We start from the raw sequence: 18549 nt of genomic DNA, 5'->3' as shown, positions 1-18549 counted from the left end.
AGAGAGAAATAGCGGGAGTGAGGGGTGTGTGTGTGTGTGTGTGTGTGTGTGTGTGTGTGTGTGTGTGTGTGTGTGTGTGTGTGTGTGTGTGTGTGTGTGTGTGTGTGTGTGTGTGTGTGTGTGTGTGTGTGTGTGTGTGTGTGAGATAGTGACTCAGCTGGAGAGGGCAGACAATGACAATGATGATATTCAGTAATACTCATGGCAACTAGGGCCTTAATTTAGACATGTTGCAGTTACCAAGTTCAAGGCTATTTAGTTTCACACAGTGGCAGTCTCTACATAATCTTTGTACATTTTCCAGATTTGTCTTCTGCATGTGAGCATCATTTACTTTACTGACATAACGTCATGGAGGGCAGTCGCTAAGGTGCAACTCTTATTTATTTTTGTATTTATCCACATGTGGCTTTGCTGGAGGTGCCATTGTTCTGTACATGTGATACTGTCATACTGTGATATCATTTGCTTTTTTTTCTTGTCTTTTTAGCTCCTATAGTGTAACAGATAACTTTGTTGTGGGTTGGTCATGGGTAGGTGGGGGACTTGTTAAACAAAAGTTGAAATGTACTACCTGTGAGTGCAAAAAAATCAATAAAGAAATAGTTTTTTTTTTAAATGCAACCTTTGTTTTTATTTTAAAAACCTTTAACAAATAATATTTCAAACCCTGATCTGTAAAGTACAGATGTGTCAAAAAAAATGTTGAAATGCTCTTTAAGGCTTTCACAAACAAGGCATGACCTATATCTTCTTTCAAATCATTTGAAGTGTGTCATTAAAATAACAAGGCTCTCTCTCTCTCTTTTTGCATCTTGATAATGAATGGAATAATTAGGTCTGTGAGGCTACTGTAGAATGAATGTCAGCATTAAACCATTTCTCATCTTGACTTCCTCTCCCCAGATGGCCTCATTGATTTATCCATTTCCACGCATCCTTGCTGTGCGTCTGAAATATGCCGCTGCAAACACATCACGAAAACAGCCCCGAATTGCCAAGGGCATATGGGTCTTTAGTTCTTTTATGCCTCGCACTTCTTTCTGGACACATCCGTCTCATCACCTGCCCACTGCGATGACCAGATATAATGATAATTACACCACAGGCCGGTGTTGAAAAACGCCTGCACACGGCACAGCCTCGTTTGGCCAGCTCGTCTTCTCCTTTTTTTTTTTTTCTGCCAGTTTCTGGTTACAGCTCGAGCCTGCAATGAGAGCAGAAGCTGATGCTGCAGTCCATTGGTACCACTGCAGGGGAGGCTTCTCATATTCAGCTTCATCTTCAAAGGCTTCTCATTGTTGTTGGAAAGGCTTGATGACATGCTACGTGCTACGTGTGCAAAGCAGAAATATGTTGCCTGTCGTGATCTCTAATCATTGTTTTAGCCAGCGGTCTGAAGCTTACACACCATCCACACTTAAGAATAGACCGTTTCCTTCAAGTGAAATCCAAGCTGTGCTAAAACAAGATTGAATGTAAAGTATCCCCATCGCTGGTGAAAGTACAGAATGTACAACAAATTATTTAATGTGAAAAATGGTCCCTCAGAGTGAAAAGTCATTGCTTTGTGTATTTGTATGGAGCATTTTAATGTTGTGCTGTAGCTGTGCAGGTGGTGCTAAACCTAACCCTGCTTTCACGCCAAGCCCAGTGCAACATTGTACAGAGCAAAGCCATTATTTTCAATGGAAAGTGCAGCTGCGCCTTCCGAGGCAGCTTTACAAAGTGCCCCGATTTTGTTTCCTTGCTTTGCAGCCAAATTTAAACTAAAATAAACCAAGTGACCAAGGCCATTACCAGGGTTTTAGAACTACTTGATCCTCATGAGAACAAGTCCTCCCAATGCTCTCGCTACACACCACCCCCTTTATTTTTGTTGTTGTGGTTATTTAGATTTTTCATATTGTATGCATTGATTTAATGGTGCAATTACCGTATACTGTAGTGATGCTGCCAGATTCCTCTCTACACTGCTAGGGATACAATTGTGGTGGAGAAATTCTAAATCATATATGCGTTTGTCTAAAAGTAGTTACATTTTTATATTTATTCTGATACTATGATCATCTTAAAAAATACTTAAATACAATCATATTTTATATTTGTGAAGTGTAACCCCTTGCATGTGTGTGCATTTGGTGTGACAGGAGGGCAACTTTATACTTTGTTGGTTGGGTTAATCTAAAGCAATGCATTATAATTCATGAGCTAACTATATGTATGTTTATGTGAGGCTTGCAGAATTAGTGACATCTTTTAAATCACTTCTTAAAACGCATCTTTTTTCTAAAAGCCTTTGGTTCTTCGGTGCTGCCTGCTCAGTAGCAGAAGTACATCTAAATTGTTTATAACAAGACGCAAAGAGTCAAAAAGGCAGTGCAGCAAACATTAAGAGTCAGGCAACATTTTCAGTACACAGATTTGATTGTTTATAGAATTCAATCAGCTGAGACTCGCATGCCTAAAAACACTAAGCTTGGACATCAAATGAGACATACTGAGTTTCAATCTACTCAGATCTCATATCACTGCTCACAAGCGATGCTTCCCAGGCTTTAAAGGCTGTTATACACGGGGAATGTTTTGTAGCAGTATGGCTTGGCAATATTTTCCACAGCAGGGACAGAATTTGCAAATGGGACAAAATCTGTGTGACGGCCAAGAAAGTGCCATCAGTCCAGACCTTCAGTTCTTGCACCACAGGGTTTTATTTCTGCTATAATTCTGCCGAAGGGGAGGATGGGTAAAGCGTTATGAACTGAACAGAGTACCACAATGAGCCATTTAAAGGCATGTTAAAACAATGGGCTGCTTATTACGGCAGCCACCAACATGAAATGCAAATAGAGAGTTGATTTTAAACAACAATCGGCTCTAAAGTGAGTTCAAGACCAAGTCTAGACTTGGAGCAAATCTAGTCCTTAAACCATGCATGTCTTCGGGAAACCTGAACTCCAGCTACTGTAATGAGAGCACAGAGTCTCTGCTTATCAGGAGTGTTAGATCATTATGTGCAGTAGTGCTGAAACAATTAGTGTATTGTCAGAAAAATTGACAATTTTGATGATTTGATTTAGCATTTAAGTCATTTATCAAACAAAAGTGACAAATGTCCACCGGTTCCAGCTTCTAAAATGTGAGGATATTGCTGCTTTTTCTTGTAAATTAAATATATTTTCCGTTCAGGCAAAGGAAGCCTTTTTGAAGACATCCCCTTAAGGGTTAAGGGGTTGTGGTCTAGCTTTGGACAACACACACGTAGCCGATGCAGGCTATGTTAAAAAGATGGATATACCACTTGGGGACCGCAGGAACTGTGACTAGACAGCTGTGGCTGCTTGTGTTTTCTCTACAAGATTCAGATACCAATGGGTATTGTTGAGAGTGAACACAACACTAAGGAAGGTAAAGAATGGTTCAGGTTTTTTGAAACCTTTCAATTAGTCACAGTAACATTCAATTACACATCTATCAAAGCCAGTACATGAACATGCTAATTACGCGTCAGTAGTTTGAGTAATAAGACAAGGCGGTCCATATGTTGTCAGCCAAATTACCTGCCTTGTTTTTTCCCGTTGAGTCATTGTGCACAGAAGCTCAGGAAAACAGCATGGCAGCTTGTAGAGTGTTACAAACCTAGTATTTACTCAAAATGAATGAATAACCGTAATTGAAATGGAGAAGGGTGATGGAAAAGGTCTTGGCTGCATAGTGCTCCAATGCTCTCGTGTCCAGCGCTGAATGCTAGCGATGTCGGCTAAACTACTCCTACCTTCCTCCACTGCCACAGTGCGATCACCACTTTCTCTTTCTCTGAACGTGTGCAAATCTGAAGGTTTGACATGACAATATTTTTCAGAATTGCAGGCAAGGTGCATTGACGAAAAAACATCCGTACTGGTGAAATGGCCAAGGCTAGACAAATCTGAGTGAAAGTAGGTGCGAGACAAGTTGAAGATATCAGAAGCACAGAGAGCAGAGTGTTGTGCTGCAGCTTGGAGCCTTTTGGCATGATCATGTAACTGGACCTTTTCCAAGAAAGTCTTTATGTACTGCAGCCTTGAAAGCTGTTGCAATGTTTGATTCAGCTGCATTGCTGGTCAATATTGGCTCTTTCTCTCCATCTTTTCTTCTCTGCCTCTCCCTTTTTAATTTCTCTCGCCGCGTGTCTCAGCGAGACTGTATCAGCAGGCAGACACAGAAAGAAAAGAAAACAACAGCTCAGGAGCAGGCATTCATTAGAATGCATTAACACCTCTTAATCATGGTAAGATTTATCCACTGCTTCATGACCAACCCCAGCAGGAGCCTGTCCCACATCCTCTCCTGGCTTATGACATCAGCATCGCAAATATTTTTAAGGGCACAGCTTTTTGAGTCACTGAGAGGGAGATACAGAGTGGGAGCGGAGGCGAAGACACAGGAGAGAAATCCCTGGAAGGATTCGGGCCAAAGCAGGCAGGGGGACGTTTGATACAAAGGATAAAGGTTGGAAATCAATATGCCGTCTTTTTTTTTTTGGGCAAGCACTGTAATTCAGGGGTGCTGGGTGAGGGCAGGGCTAGCTTATACTTTCATAACCTTCTGGGTAAACCGCTTTTGGAGACCTGAATAAGGACTAGCAACCGTAGCCAGTTTGCCCTTGAGCAAGGCAGTTAACTTACCAGCAGCTGCTGCGGAGCTGCTCAGTGGATGCGCTGCTGGAACACCGCCAGGGTACAGATCCAAACCTCAGACTTTTACTCCCACTCCGGTGTCATTTTAAAATCTTTGTTCCTTCTTGTTTAATCTTCACTTGGCAAGGCCGTTACGAATACACTTGTTTTAACACAAAATGGGGCATAAAGACGTCCCATGCATTCATCCCGACTGCCCAAATGAAACTGTGTAATTTGGTATGGTCCCCATTTCTATTCATAGGAAGGGATTAAAATTTAAGAATGGAATCCAAAACTGTCAGCTAAACTGCTATGAAAGAGCACACTGTGCTGAGAAAATTAGTGTCGCCAATCATTTAAGCAATAGCTCACGACAGGCTGTGGCATGTTGGGATTTTATCTATCTTTACTGCTGCGCTTCGCGTCGGGCCAAACAACACTGCCCCTCAGCTGGTATACTGTATATAAAGCATTGGTATACGCTATAGAAATCACTTTTACATACTATGACAAGATGCCCTGGTTATGATACTGACAGTGTACATGTGTTGTGATCAGGAGGTAATTAAAGGTGGGCTTCAGGCTAAAGACAACAGGTTCTCGCTCCCATCTCGTGAAATACGGACGCTTGGTCAGGTGCCTTTGTCGTTGTTATTGTCGCTAAAAGTCTCCTTTAGCGTCATATAACGCACTTTGGTCGGGACTATTGGTTACCCTTTTGACGCAGTTATGTTAAGGAAAAGGTTGTGGGTGGGCTTACGTTTCCGTGACATGCGGGAAGAACGGGACGGTTGGGTTTAGGAAAAGAAGAAAGCCACTTTAGGAAACATGACACGCTGGACACGAACCCCCGGTCTCCTGGGTGAAAGTCCCATCCACCACCCCGACCAATCTCCCTACGCGGAATTTCGGCCTTACATACTACTCACTACTGTAGTTGCTCTTAGTGTTACGTCATCTTCAAACCTTGTGTAGCTGCTGCTCTCCCCGGTACGTTATACAAACACGCTGAAGGCCGCTTTTTTCGTCGCTTCAGACGCTGACAGCCGCTGTCCAAACGTCCGTACTTTAGGAGTTCGGAGGGAGAACGGGTTGCTAAAGACATGTCTCTGCAAGTGTAATGAAAGTACAAAACACAGTCTCGCTGCAGTACTGTATCTTTCCTCTCAACCTTTCTACTGTCTCAGTATAAGCAAATCCTAAAGGGAGTACACGGCCCACTCTCATGAAAAAAAGAAAACACCAAACAGAAGTTTGTAAGTGTTTAAGGTTTTGCAGCTTATTCTTCAGAAAACAGACAATGGTCATTCCCATGTTTCAGTGAATGTCAGCCTTTTTTACATACTGAACAAACATTCTTTTGGATGAAAGCATCCCTGAGATGCTGTAAAAACTCTAAAAAATAAATAAGCTGGAGCAGGCAAAACGACTCCCAACAGAGAAACCGCTCCAAAAATGTCTTTCTCATCCAGAGTGTGAATTTAACGACTTGAAAATAATTCAGGCTTTGACTCAACAAAAAGAATGGGCCCAAGCTATCACTATGAAGAATTTTAATATTCTCCATGATGAGCGCTTGCTTCTGCTTTAATCCAATGATTCTGGATGTATGGCAAACCCATTTCTTATGGATAAAAATACAGCTTGTCTAGAACGTCAGTCAGGCCCGCTGTCCCCAAAACCCAGATCAAAATAGCTTTATTCTTTGTTCTGTTTTGGAAGGAGAGCAGTTTGAGCACATTAGACAGCAGGTAGCCTCAAACAGACCATGCTGGCTGCAAGATGGTCTCTTCATTTTTACCCTGAGAGTCAGCCTGGCTCTGTTTTTACTGTGCTGCTACTGCTGCTGTAGGGCCCCGGAAATATTTTCTCAACTTAACTTTGAATCGATGATTCTCATGCAAGTCGACTGTTGTAGTTTCTCTTTTTTTTTTTTGGGGATAACCTACTTTGAGAGAAGTGTGGATATGGTCTAGCCACCCATACAGACTATGCAGCATTTTACGCAGGTTTATTGTTTCCATTTAATGGCAGTATGAAATAGCCTATCGATTTAACTTGTCCTATTTCAACTTTGGCCAAGATTGGATTTTTAAACGAGCTGGGTTGGGTGCCGCCCGGGAGCAGAGGATCACAGGGACGGTGTGACTCGCAGGTCGGAGTGCGCAAAGCAACGCGCCCCCTGTGATTCATCCGCAGTTTCCAGACGGTGCGCAGGTGGAGGCGAGGCGAAGAGGAGAGGAAGCAGCCGCTCAGGACGGACGGATGAAACGAGCAGGGATGTTCAATACGCGCAAGATTGATTCCATCTAAAGGAGCGCACTGTTTTTGTTTTTTTCCACCGCTATAGATTGGGAACCACTGTCTTGCTTTGGCGCAGCTGTAACCCATTTCTCCTCCATGACAAAAGTTTGACTGTTAAAAAATGATGCTCTGCTCCGCTCCTGTTTTTTCATGCATTGCTGTGGATTCCGGCGTCAGCGTAAGTGGCCAGTCATCACTTGAGAAACAGCTGCGATTCTTTCGGTCTTAATTTGCGGTGCCAATTTCAGCAAACAGAGGGCTTTTATTCTCGCACATCGTCGCTCGACCGGGATTGCATCCGTTTGAATTATCGTCGCACTCCGTTCCATAATGGACTTCCTCGGACTGTACTTCTTACAGCTGGCTCTTATCGGTAAGTTGAACACTTAGAATGTCATTCAGTACAGTATAGTTGAACTTGTGAAAAAAGGAATACGTTGTTCTGCGGGTGGTCGCTGCAGCCTCAATTAGACCAGTTTTCAGTCTGATCATCATGCTCATTAGTGCAAGTGCTCTCTAACCAGTCCTTATTAGCTTGCTTTGATTTTGGTCAAAGTTGCATGATGATATATTTATTTTCCTGCAAGATCAGCCCGTTGTGTTAATGTGAAGGGAGCAGGGTCCCGGACAAGAGCGGGGATACAGTTTTTTATTTTTTTAAATGTATTATAAAGGACCACACAGACAGACCGCAAAGTATGGTCCCTCGCCGTGTTTTCTCCACTCAAGAGATGCTTGCATGTCTCTTCTCAGCCTCGTAGAGCAATTGTTGTGTTGCCCTGCAGGCAGCAGCCCCGTACCCCCCCGTAGCTTATATTCACATGGTTTCCTAACAGCAGACGGATGTGAGAATAGATCACTGAAGAGAGCCTCAAAACTGTTTTTGCCCACAACGCGGCTGCTGTGTGTGTGTGTGTGTGTGTGTGCATACCAGCCTGTATGGTTAGTAGTGCACACGCGTGCGTGCTTGTGCAAAATGGTCTTGTCTGTACAGTATGTGTATGCTGGGGGCGGTGTGTGTGTGTGTGTGTGTGTGTGTGTGTGTGTGTGTGTGTGTGTGTGTGTGTGTGTGTGTGTGTGTGTGTGTGTGTGTGTGTGTGTGCGCGCGCAAGAAGCATACTGTAGAACTGCCTAAAGTAGTGTGTGCTGTGCAGGATCACACTCTGAATTCATGACACTTGTGCCAGCTGGTGCAAGCCATTTCTAATGTCACTGCTGTTTTCTGCTGGTCTCATTTAAAATCCATGTGTGGTACAAGCTCAAGACTTTTTCGGATTCTGCTGTACTCTGTTCTGCAAAACTCCCCCCCCCACCACCATGGAGAGAGGGAGAGAGAGAAAGAGAGAGAGAGAGAGAGAACCTCCCGCAGAGCGAACGTGGGCTGGAAACAGGACGTATGGACGAGGGATTTGAATAGCCTGTGAGATTTATAGCCTTGATGGTGACAGCTCCAAATCTCAGACTCCATTTCCTTTTGCTGCAGCTGGGATTGCAGCCACTCACGAGGCACACTGAAAGCAGCCTTGCATGCTGGAAGTACGCTGGCAATTCTCAGGTTCCCAGACAAGACGTTCCACCACCTTGAACCCTGAACACACACACACACACACACTCCTGTCCGACACACTTCCCCTAAAGGAAGGGATGCTATTATGTCCCACTGTCTTCCCTCACATTTCACACTATATGTAAAACGTGTGTCACTCTGCTGTGCTGTCACTCAAGACATGAGCTGGGTGGGTAAGTAAAAGCAGGATTTGAGGAGGGGGGGGGGGCAGTCAGTCCTAGTCTTTTCTCTGCAGATATTCTCACCTTGTCAAAGAGATGTGTCAAAACAGTAGAGAGGGCCTCGTGATCCCGTCCATCAGCCACACAGGGAGGCAGACGCAGAGGGGAGAAGGGGGGGAAGGAAAGGAACTGAAGCAGCTTTTGCCTGAAGATTAGAGATGGGAAGACTGAGGTGGTCGGTTTGCATCCACGGGTGATATTTGAGGGGGCTTTAAACAAGTCATAAAGTGCTGTGCAGAAATGTTAGGTGTTGAGTGCACCTGAGCGATTCTGCTGCAGAGCTATGACGATAAGGCGCCAAAACGGCATGTATGGCAAGTCAGTTCATTTAAGACTGTTACGATTTATTTTTGTGCGTTCATGTTTAACATTTAGTGTAAAAATTAGCAACTGTACGTTGCTTAAATTGTGATTGTGATGCATCTTCTGTGTTGCCTCTTTTGGTGGTCAAAGTAGCACAGCACCATTTGAATCTTAAGCGAAACATCAACACCATAAAGAAACGCTTTGGTTAATGGGTTGTATTTTGTTATGGTGCACTAAGAGCACTTGGAATGTGTGAAAAGTCATATTTACAACTCAGTAATTAGAGCTTTCATGGAGCCCTTAAAAGCAGCATCAGTTCCTTCAGCAGCTTCTGCCGAAGTGTCCTTGAGCACACTTACCAACAGCACTCGCTCCTAGGTATTTGTGTGTGTAGACTGGTTTAGCTATACATTGGGGGACCTTGAGGACCTTTCGGTTTAAGAGGGTGTATAGGCTATTCATCCTCCTCTACAACATGCCAAGCCAAACAATGCTTTAAACATGTCCGTGGTGTCCGGGGCTGCAATTATATCCGTCCTGTCTAATTAACGTCTCTTTCTGATGAAACAAGTTCGAGGTATAAGGAGTAGATGTATGCAAGAATAACGTGCTGTGTTTTTCCATTTCGTTAACTTACGGGGGGTCAACTCGAGCATTGAAAAAAGAAAGGGGGAAAAAAAACAAGCGTCTATTTACTTCAGTTTGAAATTAGCATATTTACTGCTCAGTCTTGTGATGCTTCAGTGATTATCTGCCCGCACCGCTCTGAACATTTTGCAATCATTACTGTAATTAGTTGACCAGGTTTATCTGCATATTATTCTTCTCTAAGTGGTAGGCAGCAAATGAACACAGCCTACCTCGCCATTTGCGACATGGCGGAGGGTTTGTACCGTTTTAATATTGCGAACAGTGTTATATCCACTGCGGTAATTGGCCTGCAAGAAGTAATGATCATAAACATAAATGGCCCCATACTCGAGGATGGTATGCATGTTTTCCCCAACATGACTTTGTGGAGATTGGCTCGTCACAGGGGCAGCAGTCATGGAGTGAAGGTGTGAACAAGTTGAGGATACATTAAACTGCAGGGGCCTTTCACAAAGGCAAACTGGTGCGGCTGTAGATGAGATTCATCATGGTGGGGAGCCAGTAGAACATCCTATAAAGAGGCCCAGCAGGCTGAAGAGGGCATCCGCTGTTGATTTTGTATCAGCCTGTTTTGGCAAACAGATGATTATGTGTAATTTGCTTCTAAATGGTAGCTGACAGGCACAGCGATCAATTATGAAATTAAGTAATTACTTGTTAAATTGTGAAAAGAAATGTTCAAAGAGCAACATTTCATTTTGACGATGACATTATTGGATGTGAGTAGTTTTTCTACAATTAGACAGTCATGACTAATGATAAAAAGCAAAACAAACAAATGATAACTCCTCAAACTAAAGGCCAAATGTGATACACATAACTTGATTATTACTTAAAAACAAAAACACTAATCATGGTTTGGTTGTTGATGATGTCAGGAAAGTGTTTCAAATCACTCATTAGAACTCACGAGTCATTTTGATTTTATATTTTGAGGACTCCAGACCAAAGTTACTTGACTAACTGATTTCCATTCGTCACTAGGTCATTATTTACTGATTAACATTTCAGTCCAGTTGAATCGATTTTTTTTTAAGTGGTCCTTCCGCACTTGGCGTTGTTACTCACTGCAGTAGAATGATCTCATCTGTAGAAGAAAAGAATAGCTTTACCAACTCTTCACTTTGTTACAATGACTGAATTCCTGAATTTAGTTTTTCATGCAGTTATCTCTTCTTGTGGTCAGTTTGTCCTAATTTTCCTTAACGTTCTTGTGATGGGTGACATCAACACGACTTTGTTGCACTGGGAAGACTAATAGCATTGAAAGCTATAGTGCATAGCGTCTGTCACACCCATGAAGAATTCTAAGTAATGACAACAACACTGTCGGTGCATTCACATGACGCAAGCCTTCAGTGATCGCGCACCAGCCCCACCCCTGCTCCACGCAGTTGCTAACACAGAGGATTTAGAAACATGGACTCTTAAGAAGAGGTAATAATCTTAGTTTTATGTCCTTTTTGACTCCAAAGCTGAAAGCTGCTGTTTCCTTTCTCAGCGGTGACATTTTGTATACATCAACACACTGAGAAATACAGAGAGTTGTGTGGAGCTGATAGGCTTAATTAGCTTCGTATCAACTCATTTGGCAATGGCTTTGAATGTAACGGACGTTCATTTATATAAAATAGTTGCGCACTAAAGCTTTAAAGCAACACTAAAGCACTTTTCCCGCTTCGGTCCCCCTACAGGTTGGAAGCGGAATTGTCCATTACCGCTGTCGTAATGTCTCATTAATGTCTCATTCGAACTACAGATCTGCTACACGGTCTGGCAAACTTGCGTAATGTAATGGACAATTCCGCTTCCAACCTGTAGGGGGACCAAAGCGGGAAAAGTGCTTTAGTGTTGCTTTAAGGATTTTCATTTGAGTAAAAAGTTCTTAAAAAGTCTAGTATGTGGTTTTATTGCATTCTGGTGAATTTAGGCTTCTGACAGTGTCTATCTGCCTCTGAAATGGATTTCGGTCTGTATGGTTTTTGGATATCAGTGGCAGATGATGGGTCTGGACTTAAGAAGCAAAGCTTTACTCTGATGCTGGATGATTCGCCTTGATCCTTATTACAATACTGACCTGTTTGAGTGGATCGGGTATCGACCGTGACACGATTGATTCACATTAAATTCAGCTTCTTTGTCAATGTCATTATTCAGTGTTTTCACTATCAGGAACAGTCATTTACTCACGGTGGGCCACCAACTCCACAGCAATCCCTGGTTGCCATGATTCTGGTGAGTTAGCACTGGTATCGGATTGGTACTTTGCTATCTGCAGACACACTATTGGTATCTGAATCGGTTTCAGAAGAGAAAAAGTTGGATCGGTGCATCTCTTGGTGGTGGTTTTGATAGTTGTAAAATATTAACACTTGACTACCTATGGACAGGAACAGGACAAAAAATCCAATCAAAATTGGGCCTGCACAATACGGGATACTTCTTTATCAGAGCAATTGCCAAAAACAGCTGCCTCCTGCCGCAGAGAACTTGAGTTATTAGAGCAATGATGCTCAAAGTGGGGCCACTCTGGCAGGGGCGCCATGAAAAAGTGTTCAGATTTATTCATGTAAAATATCATCAATTTATTTTGGATTTTATTTTTTACAAATTGCTTCATAGTTCAACAAAGAATATTTACATTTTTAAATCTATAATAGTTAATTATGTTCTAATTTAACAAATCTTTAATTCTTAGAATCAGCAAATCATTTATAATACATGTCTAATATTTTTCTAATTCATTTCTCTTGTGTTGTTCTCTCACATAACTAAGACTATAGAAGTGTAAAAAATAGGCTATGTCAAACTATTCCAAGGGAGATCCATGATGAGGGTGTCACCCATATATTATCAATCTTTTAAGGGGTCCTTGGCTGAAAAAAGACTGAGAACCTCTGTATTAGTGCACTGGGATTAAACTGTACTGTATGAATGAATTATTTTATTTTATTTATTATTGTGTCATGCACACAAAAAGTATGACCAGTCTGTAGCTGCCGTTGTCTGAAAAACAACACATATGTTGCGTTCACTTGAAATACGCCTCGCCAGTTTCGTGCTGCATTTATTTTATTGTAAAATATCCTTTTCCAATGCAGTGGTTGTTTTTGTCATTTACTGGTGAAATAAGGAAGAGGCTCAATAATTATATAACTTTATATAATTTATTTTTATAACTATTTGACTGAAATGGTTTGACTAAAACTTGACTAAAATGGCGAGACTTTTAGTCGACTAAAACTCGACTAAGATACCTTGACTTCTCTTTTGACTAAAACTAGACTAAAATGATGAGACTTTTAGTCGACTAAAACTTGACTAACAAAAATGTTTGGCACAAGACTAAGACTAAATTAAAAATAGGTGACAAAATTAACACTAGTACACAAGAGCCTTTCAGGATTTTGGACAGACATTTCATGTAAGATGAGTGTTCTTAACTCAGCATAATAAGGACAATACAAAAGAAAATGTGATTCATTCTCAACTTCTCCTAATTCACATAGTTCGCACAACTGTATCTTCTTGGATGTTTTTAAATCTACCAACTTCAAGGGCAAGAGGGAAGGATTCCTGTTCTCAACGGAGCTACCAACCACCTCTGACTTCTCGATAAATGTGCTGTAACACAAAGTTCAAGACCATAATAATGTTTGATTTGAATATTTTAAGTATGTAGTTTGGGTTTTGAAAAAATTTCTTTTGACCATTATTCTTCAGTTCTTACAAGGAACTTACTTCTGATTGTGTTCATGCTGCAGGTTAAATTAGTACGATATACAGTATATGTTGTAATTGGACTTCTTTTCATTAGTCCACGGAGAATTTTGGGCTTTGGCCCAGAGAAACACCTTTTTATTAGTCCTGTTATCTAACATATTAAGAAAACGATTCCACAGCCTTATCATTTCACATTTTCTCATTATTGAACCAGGGATCCAACCCAAATCACCTTGACAGCCAAAATAGGAGCAAACTTATGAACTCCTAAAAATAAATAAAAAAAAATTAAAACAAATCCCAGACGCATAAGTTGATATGGGGGAAACGCATGCATAATAAAGTTGTGAGTAAGTAGAGTACCCAAAGTCTTTGAATACTTTAAGTTTTTTAACAACAGACCTGTAAATGTGCACTAAAACAAAACAAAAATGAAGCTAAAAGAGGCTAAAAAGTTCTGTAAAAAAAAGTTTTATGTGGATTTATTTGTATCAAGATGAGCCCATAGTCATTTGAATCAGTATGACTTATCGTCTTTTGAGTACAGTAACTTTGGGGGATATAATTATATATTTGAGAGTTTCACAGGACAGATAGTACAGTGCAGAGGGACAGTGACAGACGATCAAGTAGCTTCCTAATTAACATCCCCACACAAATTCAAACACACACCCACCCACCCACCCACCGAGAAAGGCCTCCCGTGTATCCAAACCCAAGTCCTTCTGTCGCTCTCAGCAGTTATTCAGCCTCATCACCAGGGCTGGACTGGCCATCTGGCATACCGGGCATTTTCCCGGTGGGCCGACGGACTTTTGGGCCGAATCGCCGATATAAATAGGCCTTTTTTTTAATTTTTGGCCGGGCCGGCCCATAAAGAACTCACAGCGGCCCATTGGTTAATTTTCTTTATTGGCACTGGCCTGACCCAATGAAATCCAGGAACCCCCTTCCCCACTCCGGGCCGCAAATTTACGAATCCCACTATGGCCACGCCTCCCGGCCCTGAGACGTGAGCTGTAATAGTTATGCTGGAAGTTTAGCATTCACGTTAAAATGGACAAACGACCACCAAGTGCAAGGGAGGTGCAGAGAAATTAGAGGAGAAAAAGATTAAGAATCTACAGGCGGATTCCTCAAAAATTTCGGACATGTTTGGGTCTGTAGTAGCTGCTTCAACATCAGCATTACCTGAAGTAGAGGAGGAGAGGTGGCTGGCTATAGAAGCAGAAACAACGATGTCAGGGAAGAAGGCGAGGAGGAGGCGAGTGAGGAAAAGATGGAAGAGAGAGTAGATGACGATGTGGTAAGGAGTAGGCAAATTAACACAGACTCTCAGGAAGGGAGGGAGGGAGGCTGTGTGTGTGTGCATGTGTGTGTGTGTGTGTGTGCTCGTGCGCGCGAGTGTGTCACGTCATAACGACAACAAGTAGTTTGGCTGTAACATTAAAGTTAGTGGCTGTCAGGTAACCTAACAGCTTAAAGGGGTGATAGAATGATTATATAGGGTATTTCACACTGTTCCTTATGGTCTCCTAATGGGGTATGTAACATTAGTTGGGCTGAAAATGGCCTGGTTGATATTTTATTGGCCCTTATGCATCCCTGTGTTTTGGCCCTATTTGTAACAAGAGCTTTTCTTCCAAATATGGTATGGTCATGAATATTTAGATGAGCTGCGCGCTGCTTGGTTGAGCCTTAGCCCCGTACACACACATAGAGACGCGCACTGATTGGTTGAGCGACTCGCCATACACACGCATTAGAGGTCGTGTGCTGATTGGTTGAGCGAATCTCCAATACACATACATTAGAAACGCGACAGAATCTCATATTCCAGACACTGCAATGTTTCCTTACCAAATTCACTTCTGAGACTTTTTATCGCGCGCGCGAAATCAACGATATAAAGCTCAAATATGGGGCGTTTTACGAAAAATGGATGGCTAATTGCAAATTTGGTAAAACTGTGTGTCGGAGTTCAGCTGCCTGTGTTGCTGGCTCGCCGCCTGGCCTGCCTTCCTCCACAGACCCCGGCTTGCTGTGAGCTCGATTGAGCTCCGGAACGGCTGCTGCAGCCCACAGCACCTCATACCCGCGCAAAGTCACCGTTTGGGCTGGTGGACTACTACCAAACGCCGCTGCCCTCACAAAGCGCCAGGGCCTGCATCTCCTCTTTTCCTGCTAGCTAAATGGCCCGTGTGTGAGAGCGCGGTCAGCGAGCTTGTTACACCAGCAATCTCTTACCAAATGTTACACACATGTCACGCCACTTAGCTATACAACATATAACTATATGTTTTATAAAGCTAACAACGGTGTCCGATTTCAAGTTAATGAATATTTGTGAGCTGTACGGGTTTTGTTAGCTGCGACTGTCCCTGCAATCCTATGTGTACAGATTGCGGGCTAGTTAGCTTCATTTGTGGTCGTAATTTGAGTATATTTACAGTTTGAATTTCGCACGCCACCTATACAACATCTAACTATATGTTTTATAAAGCTAACAACTGTGTCCGATTTCAAGTTAATGAATATTTGTGAGCTGTAAGGGTTTCGTTAGCTGCGACTGTCCCTGCAATCCTATGTGTACAGATTGCGGGCTAGTTAGCTTCATTTTTGGTCGTAATTTAGTATATTTACAGTTTGAATTGCCACGCCACTTATACAACATATAACTATATGTTTTATAAAGCTAACAACGGTGTCCGATTTCAAGTTAATGAATATTTGTGAGCTGTAAGGGTTTTGTTAGCGCGACTGTCCCTTCAATCCTATGTGTACAGATTGCGGCTAGTTAGCTTCATTTTCGGTCGTAATTTGAGTATATTTGCAGTTTGAATTTCGTCCGCCACTTATACAACATATAACTATATGTTTTATAAAGCTAACAACGGTGTCCGGATTTCAAGTTAATGAATATTTGTGAGCTGTAAGGGTTTCGTAGCTCGCGACTGTCCCTTCAATCCTATGTGTACAGATTGCGGCTAGTTAGCTTCATTTTTGGCCGTAATTCGGAGTATATTTACAGTTTGAATTTCGCCCCACTTTATACAACATCTAACTATATTTTTTATAAAGCTAACAACTGTGTCCGATTTCAAGTTAATGAATATTTCTGAATTCCAGAGGAATTCTAAGAGGAGGTTAGCTAGCTCTCATTGATAGAGCTCCATCCAGCCGCGAGGCTCTATCAATGAGACTCATGGACAAGCGCGTGTTATTTTCCCAATCGTTTGTTTAAATAACTCAACACATTATAATTACACACATTATAAGATTAACTAGAATCTGTGGTAAGAGAATGCTGGCGTAACAAGCTCGCTGACCGCGCTTTCACTCACATACACCGGGCATTTAGCTAGCTAGCAGGAAGAGGGGAGTTGCAGGCCCTGGAGCTCTGTCAGAGCAGCGGTGTTTGGTAGTAGTCCACCAGCCCAAACGGTGACTTTGCGCGGGTATGAGGTGCTGTGGGCTGCAGCAGCCGTGCCGGAGCTCAATCGGGCTCACAGCAAGCCGGGGTCTGTGGAGGAAGGCAGGCCAGGCGGCGAGGCAGCAACACAGGCAGCACCAGCCTCTGAATTCGGACACAGTCGGACAAAATTTGCAATTAGACATCAATTTTCGGAAAACGGCCCATATTTGACCTCTAAGTAGTTGATTTCGCGACAAAAAATTCTCAGAAGTGAATTTAATGGTAAAATAGCATATGAACAATGTATACATTTTCTGAGATCTGCGGACCTAGATTCAGAAGACTAACTGATCTCAGGTCGTTGTGTAGCCTATGTAAATGTTGGGGCGTACCGTTCTCTTAATACACCCATGGGCTGACAAAGGTTCCGTTTTTGGGAGGTTGACGTCAACTTCCAGCTTTGTTGGGATTCGCCCGTTTTCAGCGGCAGTTTCAAAATATGAAATTTTCATAGTAAAAGGGTGTCAATGGGATTTTGAGCTTCTATGTATGTCCTATTTACCCACCGAACTGTCGTTATTCAACTATGACAGGGTAAAATCGGTTTTGCATTCTATCACCCCTTTAAGCTTACATTGAAAATGCTAGCGGTTGGCCTGTTGGGTAGCTGAAAAGTCTGTGGATCTATAAAATCAATGATGATATAAGCATCAGTGTTCCTTGAATAGCTTAATTAGCTTCTCTTGTTTTGGTGCTCTTTTCCAGGGCATATACTACTCTCAGCTTTATTGTAGCTTTTAGGAAGGGTTATAGTTATGGTTATTGTATTTAGCAGACACTTATATATACTTATATGTAAAATATGAATCTTACAATAGTTAAAATTAACAGTAAACTGTTTTTAAAGTTGCTAAGCCAATATTAAGCAAAATAGTAATAATAAAAATAATGACAATACAATATCAAATATCAATAATAAAAAATTATAAAAATACCATAAATATACAAATCATAACTCTAAGAATGAATGAATTATTTAAGTGTAAGATCAACAGATAAGTCTTGAGTCCCCTCTTGAAGGATCCAAAATGAACGCTGAACACTAGGCAACTCATTTAATGGAACGCACGCATATTTTAAGAGGACTGTCTGCAGGGAATTTGTCTGACCAATCACGGTGGGTGTGGGCCGCCTGGCCCAAAAATGCCAGGGCCGATTTTTTGTCCCAGTCCAGCCCTGCTCATCACTGTGCTTTGTATGGGAATGAATAATTTGCTCCTTGGATGTTTTGTAACCTTGAATTGTGACAGATATTATGGGTTTTTGCAAGTATGCGCTTTAAGCATTTATTCTGACAAATCTGAATCCCACCCACTCACCACCACCCCCTAACACATGTATAATTCATACTCAACCTTCACTCACACCGGGGCCTGAAAGCTGGTGCAGCGTTGCACAGTTTCTTGAATTCTCTTTTAGTGGGTACTTCTCTGTACCTCTAAGTTGCTCTGACAGACGGAAGGGAGAGAATAGTGTCGGAGAATTACAGGAGCAAACATAGCGGGAAGAGGAGGATGTGAATGCGAATAAGCCGCGTGTGACAGCGAGAGAGGGGATTTACTTTTTCCATGAGGCTGGAGCTGTCTCTGGGCATCTTCCAGAGAGAGATATGTATCCTCTGTAGCGCGTCTCAGTTGCTCT

General features: G+C 42.2%; 1 protein-coding gene across 2 annotated transcripts in view; it reads left to right on the top strand.

The window, feature by feature from the left end:
• gfra4a (GDNF family receptor alpha 4a) overlaps window positions 1-18549 on the top strand; it is a 372479-nt gene that overhangs the window by 160945 nt on the left and 192985 nt on the right. Inside the window, exon 1 of one of the 2 annotated variants that reach the window (XM_039786363.1) lies at window positions 6688-7338. The exons of the other annotated variant lie outside the window; for it this stretch is intronic. Within the exon in view, the coding sequence (XP_039642297.1) occupies window positions 7296-7338 (43 nt within the window). The 5' untranslated portion in view covers window positions 6688-7295. Of the gene's footprint in view, window positions 1-6687; window positions 7339-18549 lie in introns of those variants that run through there. 2 annotated transcript variants of the gene reach the window in all.

The sequence above is a fragment of the Perca fluviatilis genome, chromosome 20 (assembly GCF_010015445.1).
Source record: "Perca fluviatilis chromosome 20, GENO_Pfluv_1.0, whole genome shotgun sequence".
NCBI classification, from domain to species: domain Eukaryota; kingdom Metazoa; phylum Chordata; class Actinopteri; order Perciformes; family Percidae; genus Perca; species Perca fluviatilis.
The sequence above is the reverse complement of the archived record's forward strand: the minus strand, read 5'-3'. Positions and strand labels throughout refer to the sequence as shown.